The sequence below is a fragment of the Brassica napus genome, unplaced genomic scaffold (assembly GCF_020379485.1).
Source record: "Brassica napus cultivar Da-Ae unplaced genomic scaffold, Da-Ae ScsIHWf_1722;HRSCAF=2351, whole genome shotgun sequence".
Classification (NCBI taxonomy): Eukaryota; Viridiplantae; Streptophyta; class Magnoliopsida; order Brassicales; family Brassicaceae; genus Brassica; species Brassica napus.
In genome coordinates this window covers 6593-19874 of record NW_026015140.1, presented here as the reverse complement: position 1 = coordinate 19874, position 13282 = coordinate 6593, and the positions used below count along the sequence as shown (strand labels likewise).

The window sequence follows — 13282 nt, the reverse complement described above, 5'->3', positions numbered from 1 at the left end:
GGATTTGATTGATTGAATCTCTCCACATTTTTTTTTCAACTTCTTTTATTTTTTTAATATAGAAAAACTAAACCAATTTTCATTTTTGAACTCAGTAGGAACTATCTTAAAAAAAAAAGGGTTCCCATTTTAGAACTCAGAAGAACCTTGGGCTATCAGCCAAACCATGCACCGGAACTACTGCTATATACTATCAAAGTCTATAATCTGATCTAACGTGTTATACTATAAAATATAAATATATCTTGGTGAAATAACCAACATCTGGTTCCATGGCCCAATGGATAAGGCGCTGGTCTACGAAACCAGAGATTCTGAGTTCGATCCTCAGTGGAATCGATATTTTTTAAATTTGTACGTCCGACCACTCGACCAGAAACTCCTTTCTTTTTGGTTCGGCAGTAGATTCAGAAATCAGAAAGAAGAGCGGCGTGAAACAAACAAACAGAGATTCTCTAAAATTATAAACCCTATTCTCCTCCTTTGCACAAAACAGAGATTCTCTTTATTATGAAAAGAGGATACTCCCAATCTCCTTCAAGCTCCACTCCTCCCCCTTCTTCCAGATTCAAATCAAACCCTGAAGGTAATCGTCCCCCCCCTTCTTCTTCTGTTGATTCGATTTGGGTTTTACAGTTTCTTTATCTTAATTTCATTCCTTTGCCCTGAAAGCTATCTTCTTTGCTCCCTGGGAAACAAAAAGTTGTGTCCTTTATATAGTGGATTGTGTGTTTGCTGTCTTGTTTCAATTCTTGTGATTTTACTGCTTATTGAGTGTGACTGTGTAAGAGATGACTTTGTCTGAGGACTGTGTTTTGCTGTCTTGTTTCAATTCTTGTGGTTTTATTGCTATGTGAGGGATTACTTTTGTTTGTTGAGTTTGCTTAAAGCAATAGTTGTAAAGCTTTAGTGTCGGATTCGTTTTGGTTTGAGAGCAGGTGATTCTCAGTTTCTGGATGATGATACCACAAAGAACTTTGCACGGAAGGTTGCTGATCACTACAGTCGAAGAACAAACCAGACTTTGGAAGAGAGAGAAGCTAGTCCCATCATTCATCTTAAGAAACTCAACAATTGGGTTGGTTAATCACATCATCTTCTTTCATCCAGGAGGCTTCTTGTGTTTAAAGATATTGATTATCGTTCTTCTTCTTCGCAAAACAAACAGATTAAAAGTGTGTTGATCCAGCTATATGCTCGTCCTGATGATGCTGTTCTAGACCTTGCCTGCGGGAAGGTTATTGTCTCTTGTTGTGTTCTTGTCAGTGGTTATGTTTCTTAAGACTGATTGCTTTCACGGTCTACCAGGGTGGTGATTTGATCAAGTGGGACAAGGCAAGGATTGGTTACTATGTTGGAATCGATATAGCTGAAGGGTCGGTAAGTGACCGCTGAATATCTTTATTTCTTGATATATATATTATGTAATGCTTTTATGTGACAGATTGAAGATTGTCGGACGCGTTATAATGGTGACGCAGACCATCACCAACGTCGTAAGAAGTTCAGCTTTCCCTCCCGTTTATTATGTGGGGACTGTTTTGAGGTATATTAAATAAAGTTCGTTGAGTATTTTAGTGGCACGGTGTCTCTCAATCTTACTGCATTTCAATGATCTTCAGGTAGAACTAGACAAGATTCTTGAAGAAGATGCTCCTTTTGATATCTGCAGTTGCCAGGTTCTTTTTTCTGTGTTTCATTTCTTTTTGTTTCCTCAAGATTAAGTATTAGGTGAAATGAGGTTCATGGTGTGGTTAAAGATTCTAAATTTGGCAAGCCATTGGGTACTAATTGTAGTTTGCTATGCATTACTCATGGACTACTGAGGCACGTGCACGGCGAGCTTTGGCTAATGTCTCAGCTCTACTTCGTCCTGGAGGCGTCTTTATAGGAACAATGCCAGATGCCAATGTTATCATTAAAAAACTCCGAGAAGGTTCTTAATGTTTTTTTTCTGTCTCCTTGCTTTACAATTTGATCTTTTATCTTATTAGCACTTGATTCTTGGTTTTGGCAAAACTAAATTTGGTTATTTGTTGTTGTCTGAATACGCAGCTGAAGGTTTGGAGATTGGTAATAGTGTATACTGGATTCGTTTTGGTGAAGAGCATTCCCAGAAGGTCATACTTGTTTTGTTACTTCAGTACCAAAACTTTTAATAGCTTTCTCATTTCCTATTCTGATGATGACTCTTGCTGTATCCTCCTTCAGAAGTTCAAATCCAGCAGCCCTTTTGGTATTGAATACGTATTTCATCTTGAGGTACTTAAATTTTTCTTCTATCTTATTCACTTAGTAGTCTACCACGGTTACACATTTAGAGGTATCATGCAAATTTTGTATGGTAGGATGCTGTTGATTGTCCTGAATGGATTGTGCCCTTTAACGTCTTCAAGTCTTTAGCCGAAGAGGTATATCATTTTCCTCCTCTCCATGTTTCATAGGCTTAGCTTAGAAACTGTTTATTTTTTTCGAATGTGTATGTATAAGCTTGACATTGTCCCATGAACTTGTGAACAGTATGATTTAGAGTTGGTGTTTGTGAAGAACTCACACGAGTTTGTCCATGAGTATATGAAGAAACCAGAGTTTGTAGAGCTCATGAGAAGGCTTGGTGCTTTGGGTGATGGTAACCAAGATCAGAGTAAGTCTTTGTTCGACTTCATATGACTCGTTTTGATTCTATTGAAACATAAACTCACTTGTTCTTTTTCAGGCACATTATCAGCTGATGAATGGGAAGCTGCATATCTATACCTCTCTTTTGTCTTGAGGAAGGTTTGTCTTCTTTTCTTTCACCATCATTATGTTTTCACTTCGTTTTTCTTATGATTCAGATATGTTTTTAACAGAGAGGAGAATCTGATGGAGCTCAAAGGAGAGGAGGGAGGAGGAAGAATGGGAAAATGAACTTGTCGAAAGACGATGTTTTGTATATCGACAACTGAAGTGTAACAGAGTTGTAACTTTACACACACTCACTTATGTTACTTGGCCATTTGCATTTGAGAGATTGTTCTATCTACTTCAAACAATATTTATCCCTTCACAGCGAAAGATGAGAAGATGTTTAGTAATAAGCCAAGTCTTTGAACACTTGCAAGTTTTCAAGTTGTGTAGGGCTTTAACAGAATATACCTGTCAAGATGCTTCTTCATCATAACACTATTCATGTTTTGTATTATGATGAATTTGCAGACTACTTTGTCTGACAGGGTCCACGGCATTTTATTTTTATTGAGAAAACCGATTCAAGATTCGAACTGTCTGATTGATCCTGTTCTTTTCAAACATCTTGAAGACCCTCTGACTCAGACAAAGACTTCCAATTCTTTGTCGGCAATTTCCAAGTTTATAACCACGTTTTACATAAGGATTTTGTATATTTTTGTTTGTTTGCAGGTTTCTTAAGAAAAATAAATACAATTGTCTTTAGTCGGTTTGGAGAAATTACCTAAAATAAATACCCATCTCTACCTAAAATAATACTTATATTATAATGCATTTAATTAAATTAATACAAAAAACTTTTGTGTATGTAAATTTTTAATTGTGATCCCTTTGAATAATTCTTATACTTCAACTAATATGAAAAAATGGTTGTTTCTCATATACAAAAAAAAAAAAAAAACTTCTGTCGGTTTGAAGGATTATACAAAAATACTTACTGAAAACTAGCTTTATTATGATACGTTTATTTATATCAATATTGAAAAAAATATTTTGTAAAAACGATTCAACTGAACAATTAATCTTTTTCATATGCATAAACTAATACTCCATCTGTTTCATAATATTTGATGTTTTGTAGTAGTGCACAAAGATTAAGAAAAAATACATTTCTCTAAAAAATATGATAAAGATATAATTTTAAAATTAATTAACCAATTACAAAAAGATAATAAAATCTAATTAGTTGAATAGATTCTAATAAAGTTAAAGTTAACCTTAAAATCTCAAAATTTGATGTAAATTGAAATAAAATTCTACTAAAACATTGTCTATATTGAAACGGAGGGAATATATGTTTTAAACATTTGTACCGACAACATTATTTGTCTTGTATCAGTCTCATTAACAACATTATTTATCATGTTGCAAGCATTCTAAGTCTAATAACAAAGATACAAATTCCTTTGGTACAAAAAGCTAAACCTCTCTCTAAACGTAGGCAAACTATATATACTTTTTATAATCTTATAGGTTAATCATTATGTGATAATCAAATGCACAAAGTCCAAGAATTAAACAAACGTTACTTTCTCTTTAAGATTATTCAATTAAGTATAATAAGTAAGTTTAGTCTCAAGAATATAATCAATCATCATGGCAGATCGAGAAAAGCAGAACAAAAGTGTCTCCATTATTTGCTCTCTTCGTATTGTTATCATCAATCCTTTTTTCCCTTTTGGAGTAAAGAAATGTTTTTGTTTGTTTGTCAATAAAATATATTATTTTGTTGATAAATATTTTGCTTAATTCATTATATTTTATGATGCAAAAATGAGGTATTGCTATCATCCGATCACGACAACCTAATATGATCTTATGCAGTGCTCTTACAAATTTTTCACATATTGATGACGATTGAAATTGAAAATATGAATGTTGTATCATCAACGAATAGTCTAGTGCTATACGTTTTAGTCTATATGTTAGAAGTTGGTTTATCGTCGCAAATGATATTTTCTCTTAGTTAAAACTGCAATCATATAAATTTCACTAGACGTTATATATACAGCTACAAATCGACAGTTTAAGTTATTAATGAAGAATGTGTTACAAAAAAAACTATACTAGTCTAGCTCTATAATATTGAAACTTAGCAGCGGCTTTTGAAAAAAGTAATTGATATTGATACACATGTATATGCACCAAATTATTGTATACTATATGTTAGATATTTAAAATATTAGATAAAAACTAATCTAATTTGGAAAATATGGTTTTGAAAGATTAATTCAAGATTGGTACCTACCTTTTAAGAAATAGTGATTTGAATGAGAATGAGCCTGCCCAAACAATAGAGATCGGGAGAATGTTCGGAGAGATGTGTCCCGAATGGTTGTCCATATCACTTCTATGATGTTTTGTTGTCAACCTTTTCGGTTTTTTTTTTTGGTTTTGTTTTTTTGGTTTTGTTGTCAATCTTATATTGTTGTTTTATTGATAAGATGAATTCTTTAAAAAACAAATTTGAAAGCACTAGGGGAAAAAATAAGTAAATTAATATGTCAACTCCTATTCTTAAGGATATGATATTACATATTTATTTCTTTGTTGACTTGTAAGTTCCTGTCATACTTTAATGTTTTTTAAAGACCACTTAAAGTTTTCATTTTTTCCACAAATATCCATTTACGTATTTTTACCCGAAATTTCTGAGAAGTAACTCAACCTCGTTAAGGGTGAACCTAAGAATTTCTCCCTCACTAATATACTAGTCACTGCAACTAAAATACTGCTTCAATTGGTGATTATGTTGATATAAAAAAATTATGGCAAATTTTTGTTCCTCAAAATTTATATTAATTAGATCAAACTTTTGGTCAAATTATTAATATGTGGATCCCACTTTTTCTCTAATTTTTTTATGGAAGAATAAATATATAAAAAAAATTCTTCGAAAATACTAATGATGAACAAAATAAACAAATTTTTTTTTTCAGTTTCTCAAATAAAAATTTATTTTTCATTCTGTTTATTTTTTTCATTCATCTAATGGTGGTCACCAATCAAAACCACCAAATTATCAAATATTTTTTTTTCTAATGTATCGATAACTGCTTTAGCTTTACACGAGTAATCAAGGGATACAACCACTTTAATTTGTTACAAAAAATAATCTGACAGTCTCGTTTAACTTAAAACTTCTCTTTTATTTTATTTACGAAAAATAACATTTTACGATATTTTTTTTTAAACGATAAATTAAAAAATAAAAAGTTAAATATATGAATGTTATGTCAAATGAAATTCCCATAAAAATACATCATGGACAGCATATACCTCGTATATTACACACACAATAAAACATCTGAACTGGTATTTTGATTTCATCCGTATTATCAGAGAGAGTCACAATCAGATAAGATGTTATTTAGGAGGGGTGAACATGTTTTTGTATATATGTCAACCCCTATTATACTAATTTAAAAACAGAAATCGTTAATGACCTCTAGAAAGAAGGATTATGATTTGGTCTACATCTCTGTGGGGCTAGGACGGGTGGGAAAGTTGGTGACGATGAATACATTAGGTTTATTGATAAATTATCAACTCGATTATTAATCTTTCCACTTAAGTAATTATTTTCAGGATATATTTAAATAACTAATTAAGATGTTACTTAAACGAATATAAGTATGTAAGTTCAACTTTTTTTTTCCGAAACTGATATGTAAGTTCATACTTCTGTTCAGAGGTACGCTTAACTAAAAATCCTATTATCAAATTAGTTTTTATAATCACTAGGACAATATCGCAGTTATGATCTATTAGATTTTTAACTATATAACGTTTTAACATTCTTGAAATTTTAAAAACAAAAGTGAAATCAGAAAACTTTTAAACAATGGCTAAGCCGAGGACAGTCACATAGTATGAACTATGAATTAGGGTTTTTTGGTAAAAATGTTAAATTATAATTAGGGTCAGGTTAGACTTACATAATAAATTAAGGAATGACGAGGTTGGGGTTTGTTTTCTTGTAGTAATAGGAATAGATTATATTAGTCTTAGACTGTTACGTTTTCCTTTAAACCAAAGACTATTAATCATGAAAATTCCAAGAGAAACACACATTTTTTAACATATCTACCAACAAATCAAAACTTGAATTATCCGAAGGTAGAAGTCATCAATATGGATATTAACTCTACCACTAACTGACCTTAATGTAGCTTTTACATAATATTTAATATTACATAGGTTTAAAATATAAAATAATGTAATAATCAATTAATCATAACATTTGTGAAGGGTAAGATTTGCTACTAGAATAAGCAAGTACGGCGGAGATATGATTGAAAGAAGAAAAATAAATAAAAATAATAATGAAGCAATCGACGAATTAAGTGCGCGAGATTATGATTAATTAACTAATATATTCAATATCATAAGGTAGTTGAAAGAATTAAGATATTAATATTATATTAGAAAAGGGGTTTTGTCACGTTATGACTTTTAGAAGACATATTAAGACGGACAACACATCCATTCGATCTGCCCAAGTTGAAGTCTTAGCTGTTTTTAATTCCTTCAACTCTTCTTATTCTGCTTGCGTGTTGCGTCTTAGTGCTTCTGGGCGGCTTATATTACTTATTAGTAGTATATAGTATGTAAATAATATTAGTACTAGGTTAAGATCCGCGCCTTGCACAGAATGAACATTATATATATAATTTTTTTATACATTATATGTTTTTAACATATTATAAAAATAAAAAATATATATTGAATAATTAAAATAACGGTAACTATTACTTATATAATTAAATTAGTGAGAACATATAAATAAATTTGATTAATCCAAATTTTTTTTTTTCTATTTGATATGGTATATAATTAAATTTAAATAATAGTAACATATATATAGAATATTTTAATATTTATTAAATGTTAATTTTTGCTCATATTTTTTTTATCATTTGTATGTGTTATAGCAAAATATTTAAATTACTGATAAAAATTTTTCACCGTGAGATTAATAGTTTAAGTGATTTATAATATTTTTAAAAATTAAGTTTTCAATATTTTTTAATTTTTTTATCAAAAACAAATTGTTCACAGTAAATTTCAAAATTAAGATATTTATATATTTGTATATGGTCATATAATTTAATTTAAAATGATATATATATATATATATCTTTTACTTTTAATACTTATTAAATGAGACTTTCAACTTATATGATTTTTTTATTTATTTGTATCAAGTCATAACAAAAAATTTAAACCATGGATCACAAAATTTGAATGTGAAATTTTTAACAATTTTAGTAATTTATAACCGCTTTTAAAAATTCAAAATATAACATACAAAGAAATTTTTTAATTTTTTAGAATATGGTTACTATGGGTTTTTAATTTATTTAAATAGTTTAAAATTAAACAAATATAATATAAGACACCCTTATTTTTATCAAACCTTTATTATTCAAAATCATTAATTGTCATATATACTTTAGCCACATTAGAAAATTCTGTTATTTTATTTAAAGAAATAATGAAGCATATTAATAATGTATTTATGGTTAGTTTAATAAAAAATTTATTTTATATTTAGATGGACCAATCTATTTCTCTAAGAATTTTAAGAATTATTCTAATGATGACACATGACTACAAAATAATATTAGTATTGTATATACTTTTAAATGTACATATAACATATATGCATCAGAATAAATGAACTATTCCCTCGTACATGCATACGACGGAAAAAAAGGTCTTGGATATTGATTTTTTTCCGTAGTAAGTGATGAAAGAATTGATTATGGCGACGAACTAAATGACAAAACAGGTAAACAACAACAAAAGTTGATAACATATACGAAAGACTTAAGAAAGTATAATCTTGTGGCTACTTTTCTCGTCTATATATTTATTACAATCGTTTTTCCGCACTACGCGCGGATATATACTTTTAAATTTATATCATATTTTATCATATATAAATTATTATCTTAATTTTAGAATAATTGTGTTTATTTGATCATTTACAATTTACTATTGCCGTGAGAAAAATTTAATCTTTTTCTTTCATAAAAAAAACTTTCATTCTCTCTTTCATTATCTATTGTTACGCTTCTTCTCTGATTCCGGTTACTCCCTTAGAGCCGAAGTTGGATCTTTGATTTTAGTTTTTTATCATATTTTGTCAACTGAGATCATCTGGTTTTCTTCATGTTCTTCTTTTGGGTAACTTAATCATGTTTTGATTTTGTCTTTTCAGGAGATTAATTAGTTTATTGATGATCTCAATGCAATGTGAATCGATCTTCTTTGCTTGATATAGCTAGTTAAAGCGGGTTGGGTTTTCTTACCCTCCAGATCTGATTTTATCTTTGAAACCATGTGTTGTTTTGTTTGTGTTGCATGTCGTCTCTGAGCTTTCTTTGGGTCACTATTGGTTTCGATCTTCGACCTTCTCGATCTTTCGAGCAAGTTTGAACTCGATTGTGAGTTGTTTCGCTCCTTTTCATTACCCTTAAGATTTTATCAAAATCTCTTCTTCTATCAAGCTTTACATAGTGTTTCGAGTTCTCTTCTCTGTCTCTGCCATTCAGGTTGACGACTAATGAACTTAATTGTTCTGTTTCCTGGTGTATGAAACTTTGGTCTTTATATTGCATGTGCTATTCTATATAGCAGGAGATGCAAGCCAGAGGTCCTAGTCTGGAGTCCTCGCCTTGTCTTTGTTCAAAGGAGCTCTATTGTAGTCAACGTACATTGTTTTGTTCTTGGTTTCTTATGATTTGATCCTTGTTTATTTTAATTTTGATTGGTAAAGTTAAAGATTGTGTTATCTCTATGTTGATCTTTGTCTCCCATATGTGAGATGTTGTTTCCATGGACTTTTGGTTTGGTTCGACGGACTGTTCTTGTCAGAATTATGGTAATCGCTGGTCTTTATATCTTCATTGATTGTAATGAAAATAGTGTTTAAAAAATATTTACAACTTACTATTTTGACTTTTATGGTAATTTTTTGATATATATGACTTTTAAGATTTTATATGCTGTTGCACATAGCTATTTTAATGTCAAATAAGTTTCAGTTACAGTATATGAAATGAAAAGGAGTAACCTGAAATGTAGTTTGAGTTACTTTTTTCCTGAAATGTTTTGCAAACTTTACTTGTATATAAGATTTGAAACATTTTAGGGAACAAAATTTCATATAAGTAAAACACATCAGAACAAAAAATATTTGTTCAATAATGCACTTAAATTTATTAATATTGTTTTATGTAAATTTTTAATATCAATTATTGTTGACTGTTTTAGAACTGAAACCATTTAAGATTTGTGTGACAGTACATTATTAAATAGTGAAAATATTAATTTATATAATAATATTAATTGGAAGCGTATTAAACAATATTAGTGACCAATATTTTAGTTGAAGAAATTTTTTTTATTTGTACTTGATTTTTTTAGAATGTGTAAATGTTGTTTTTGTAACTTTGGTCTAATATAATTTTGATAACATTATAATAAATAAGCTTATATCTTATTTGGTGTCAGACTTCTGTAAATTAATATTCAGTTATGGATAAATTGTTTGCTAATTAATTACAAAGAATAATAGTGTATGAACCAAAAGTTCTATTGAAAAAATAATTTTAAAAACATAGAAGGAAAAAATAGAAGCGGCATTTATACATGAACATCACTTTTAGAATTTTTGGAGAAACAAATGCATATTCTGATTTCTTAGGAATTTTAATATAAAACTTTACCCCAAGTTTGATATCACTTTTTAAATTTATCTTTAAAAGATAACTATTTTCTTTAATATTTTAAATTTAAAAGCTAAAATTAACATTGTCATTTATAAATGTTTGATGGAGACAAACAACATTTGTGACGGGGACATTGCTGGAAACTAACTCCTCCTTTGCTCCTGGGAGCTAGACGGACATTGTTTTTTTTTCTTGATATGCTTATGGCAGAAAAGATACAGCCAAGGCCTTAGAGGACTTGGTAGGAAGATCAGGTCCAGTTACTTAGCTCATCATCACTTTTTTCTTCTGACCATACTTCTTCTTTCTACTGAGATATGAATTGCCTTTGTTGAAGGTTTTAACACTCTCTTGCTTGTCTCCTTATAGTTGAAGAGAAGCAATGTTCTTAACTTTGCACATTAACTCAAGCTGTTCAAGCCCGATTTCAAAAGCACCGGCTGGAGTCGCATAATATTTTGTTTTTTTTCAAGTCCTCAGGACAGCAGCTAAGGAATATAAAGACTTTGTACTCCGCATAAATAACCAGATAATGCACATCACAGACGCATACAATTGGCATGAATTACCTTGCTTGGACGGTCACACCCTATATCCATGGAAAAAATTGGTAGCCTAGGATAGAAAATAAAAGAGCATTTGTTAATCAGTAAGAAGATATATGTCACATAAATACCTTGATTCAACATTCAACAGCCGCAAAGTAAACTTACCAAAAGAGAATGTCTGACTTCTGATCGCCTTCTTTATTTCTTGCCCAGGCTGTTTTATTCTAGTCGTGGGTGTAATGGAATCTCTGTGAGGCACTGACACCAGTGCAGCTTTCTGCGTTAATGTAATGGAATGTACCAAATAGTAGAGAAGCGCGACTGTTGCATTGACACCAGTGCAGCTTTTTGCATAAATGTAATAGAATGTACCAAATAGGAGGCTGGCTTCTAATTTTCTTTTAATCGCAACTCTAATTCCTTAAGCTTCAGTCTTCTATTTTTGTTGGTGTAGCTCATACTGTTGCTTTGACATTTAAATCACTCTGAAAAAAAGATGGTACGCTAGAATAGCAAACTCCACTTGAGCTTCTGGTATGGTTAGCACTGGCAAAAAGAAAATGTTAACATCAAAAAATAAGTTTTGGAAATAAACCAGTCACATTAGTTTCATTGGTATTGTTTTTTTTTTGGCTTCAAAGCTTAAATCCAGAATAATTATGAATCTTAGAGACCAAGAAAGATAATGTAGCTTGTTAGATTTAGCTTTAGAGGAATAACCATACCGTTGCTGGCCAAGTTACATTGGTCCATACACATATCTTCTATTCCATTGTTTGACCTGTCCAAACATTTTTTGAGTTTATTCTGTCTCAGAAACATCAAAAAATAAAGAGGTCGCATGACAACTAAAAACGAAACATTCTTAAGTTGTACTTACTTCCAGTTCAGTTCAAGTAAAGCTTTTTTGGTTAACGCAATCTGGTTGACTGGTTCTCTGCATCACCAGGTCTAAAGTTTGGGTTTACAGTGTAGAGTTTGAGTTTAGATTTAGATTTTAGGATTTAGGGTTTAGGGTTTAGCTGACGGCGTTAACGTCATAAGCCTCGTTAAAATTGACGTTATTTTTGTAGTTATTTTATTTTAATTTGATATTTTTTATGTATTAATAGATGTGGCACTTTGATTAGATATTAGAAGTGCGGTGAATTTATAAGTTTACCTAGGAGGTAAACCCTAAATATTTATCTTTATATATTGCGAAATCACGGAGAGGAGAAACTGAAATTGGTGAAAGCGTACTTAGAAATGGGAATGGTAGACTCTCTCTCTCTCTTCTCTCTCTGAGATTTTTGAGAGATCGAGAATCGCGGTGGTTCCCTCCACGAGTTGTGATTACCAATTCTGGTACACGGCAGTCCCCTTGACGGCGTGTAGCCGGCTTTTCTTCTGGTGGTTCGCGCTTCCTTCGGCGGAACTATCCGGCGATGAAACTTTGATGACGTTGCGTGCTCTTTCTCGAGCTGTTCCGTTCGTCTTCGATGGTTATCGCTGGCTAAAGTATCGCAAGATTGGGTGGTGTCATTTGGGTTCCTCGGGTGTGCTCGAGGTGTGTGAAGGGTTCGTTATGGTGGTGGGGGCCTAAGCTTGGATGATTCTCTCCGACGTGTACGATTGAAGAAACTGAATCCATTAATCTTCCAATACAGGTGGTTTCAGTGGTTCTGGTCAAGGTCTCAGTTGAATCTGGTGTTGTGGTTCTGATTCCAGCGTGTTCCGGCGAAATTTGTTGTCGTTTTTCTTCTTCGCCGATGGTAACCTCGCGGTTGGGTCACGATCGGTGATGGTGCGATAATCTTGTGACGCGTGTCTTTCCTTGTTGTTGAGGTGATGACATGTGTTCTCCTCTTTCGGTTAAAACAACACGCGTGTCTTAAGGCGTGTTTTCGTCGGCTTGTCCGACTTGGTAGTTGGGCCGGAGGCCATATTTTTTAGTTTATTGTTTTGTTTGGCCCGTTGTTTTAGGCTTATAGGGGATGGACCCTATTGTATGGTTTCTTTAGGCTTTCGGCTGTTTTTAATATATTATAGATGAAAAACAAAATTGGTGAAAGCAAAGATGTGAGTTTTCATTGATTTAATAATTAACTAATGCATGTTAACAACAAAAGGGCTTCTCTCTCTTATCGCTCTCTCTTCTCTCTAAGAAACAAAACCAGCAGCACCAAACCCTAGCTCCGGGCACCGCATCTGGCGCCGGAGGCGTCCCCTTCCCCCTAATCTCCTTTTCCCTTTGCTCTCACCCTCTCTTCTCTATCCTAAGTC

The 13282-nt window shown here is 31.7% G+C and overlaps 1 protein-coding gene and 1 non-coding gene across 2 annotated transcripts; both read left to right on the top strand.

Moving 5' to 3' along the window:
* Positions 1–266: 266 nt before the first annotated feature.
* Positions 267–339, top strand: TRNAR-ACG. The gene has a single exon. It is a non-coding gene; the product is annotated as a tRNA-Arg (tRNA).
* Positions 338–3096, top strand: LOC125598492 (mRNA cap guanine-N7 methyltransferase 1). Its single transcript, XM_048772527.1, has 13 exons — positions 338–586; positions 939–1078; positions 1169–1237; positions 1309–1380; positions 1445–1546; positions 1623–1679; positions 1798–1936; positions 2056–2120; positions 2212–2262; positions 2349–2411; positions 2521–2644; positions 2717–2778; positions 2853–3096. The coding sequence occupies exons 1-13, from the start codon at positions 511–513 to the stop codon at positions 2946–2948; spliced, it is 1116 nt and encodes a 371-aa protein (XP_048628484.1). The 5' UTR covers positions 338–510; the 3' UTR covers positions 2949–3096.
* The last annotated feature ends 10186 nt before the right edge of the window (positions 3097–13282 follow it).

Bases quoted from the DNA above. Each gene is read 5' to 3' on its own strand.
- LOC125598492 (XM_048772527.1), top strand. From the start codon at position 511: ATGAAAAGAGGATACTCCCAATCTCCTTCAAGCTCCACTCCTCCCCCT. The intron at 587-938 runs GTAATCGTCCCC...GTTTGAGAGCAG, and splicing joins ATTCAAATCAAACCCTGAAG to GTGATTCTCAGTTTCTGGAT. The intron at 2,779-2,852 runs GTTTGTCTTCTT...TGTTTTTAACAG, and splicing joins TCTCTTTTGTCTTGAGGAAG to AGAGGAGAATCTGATGGAGC.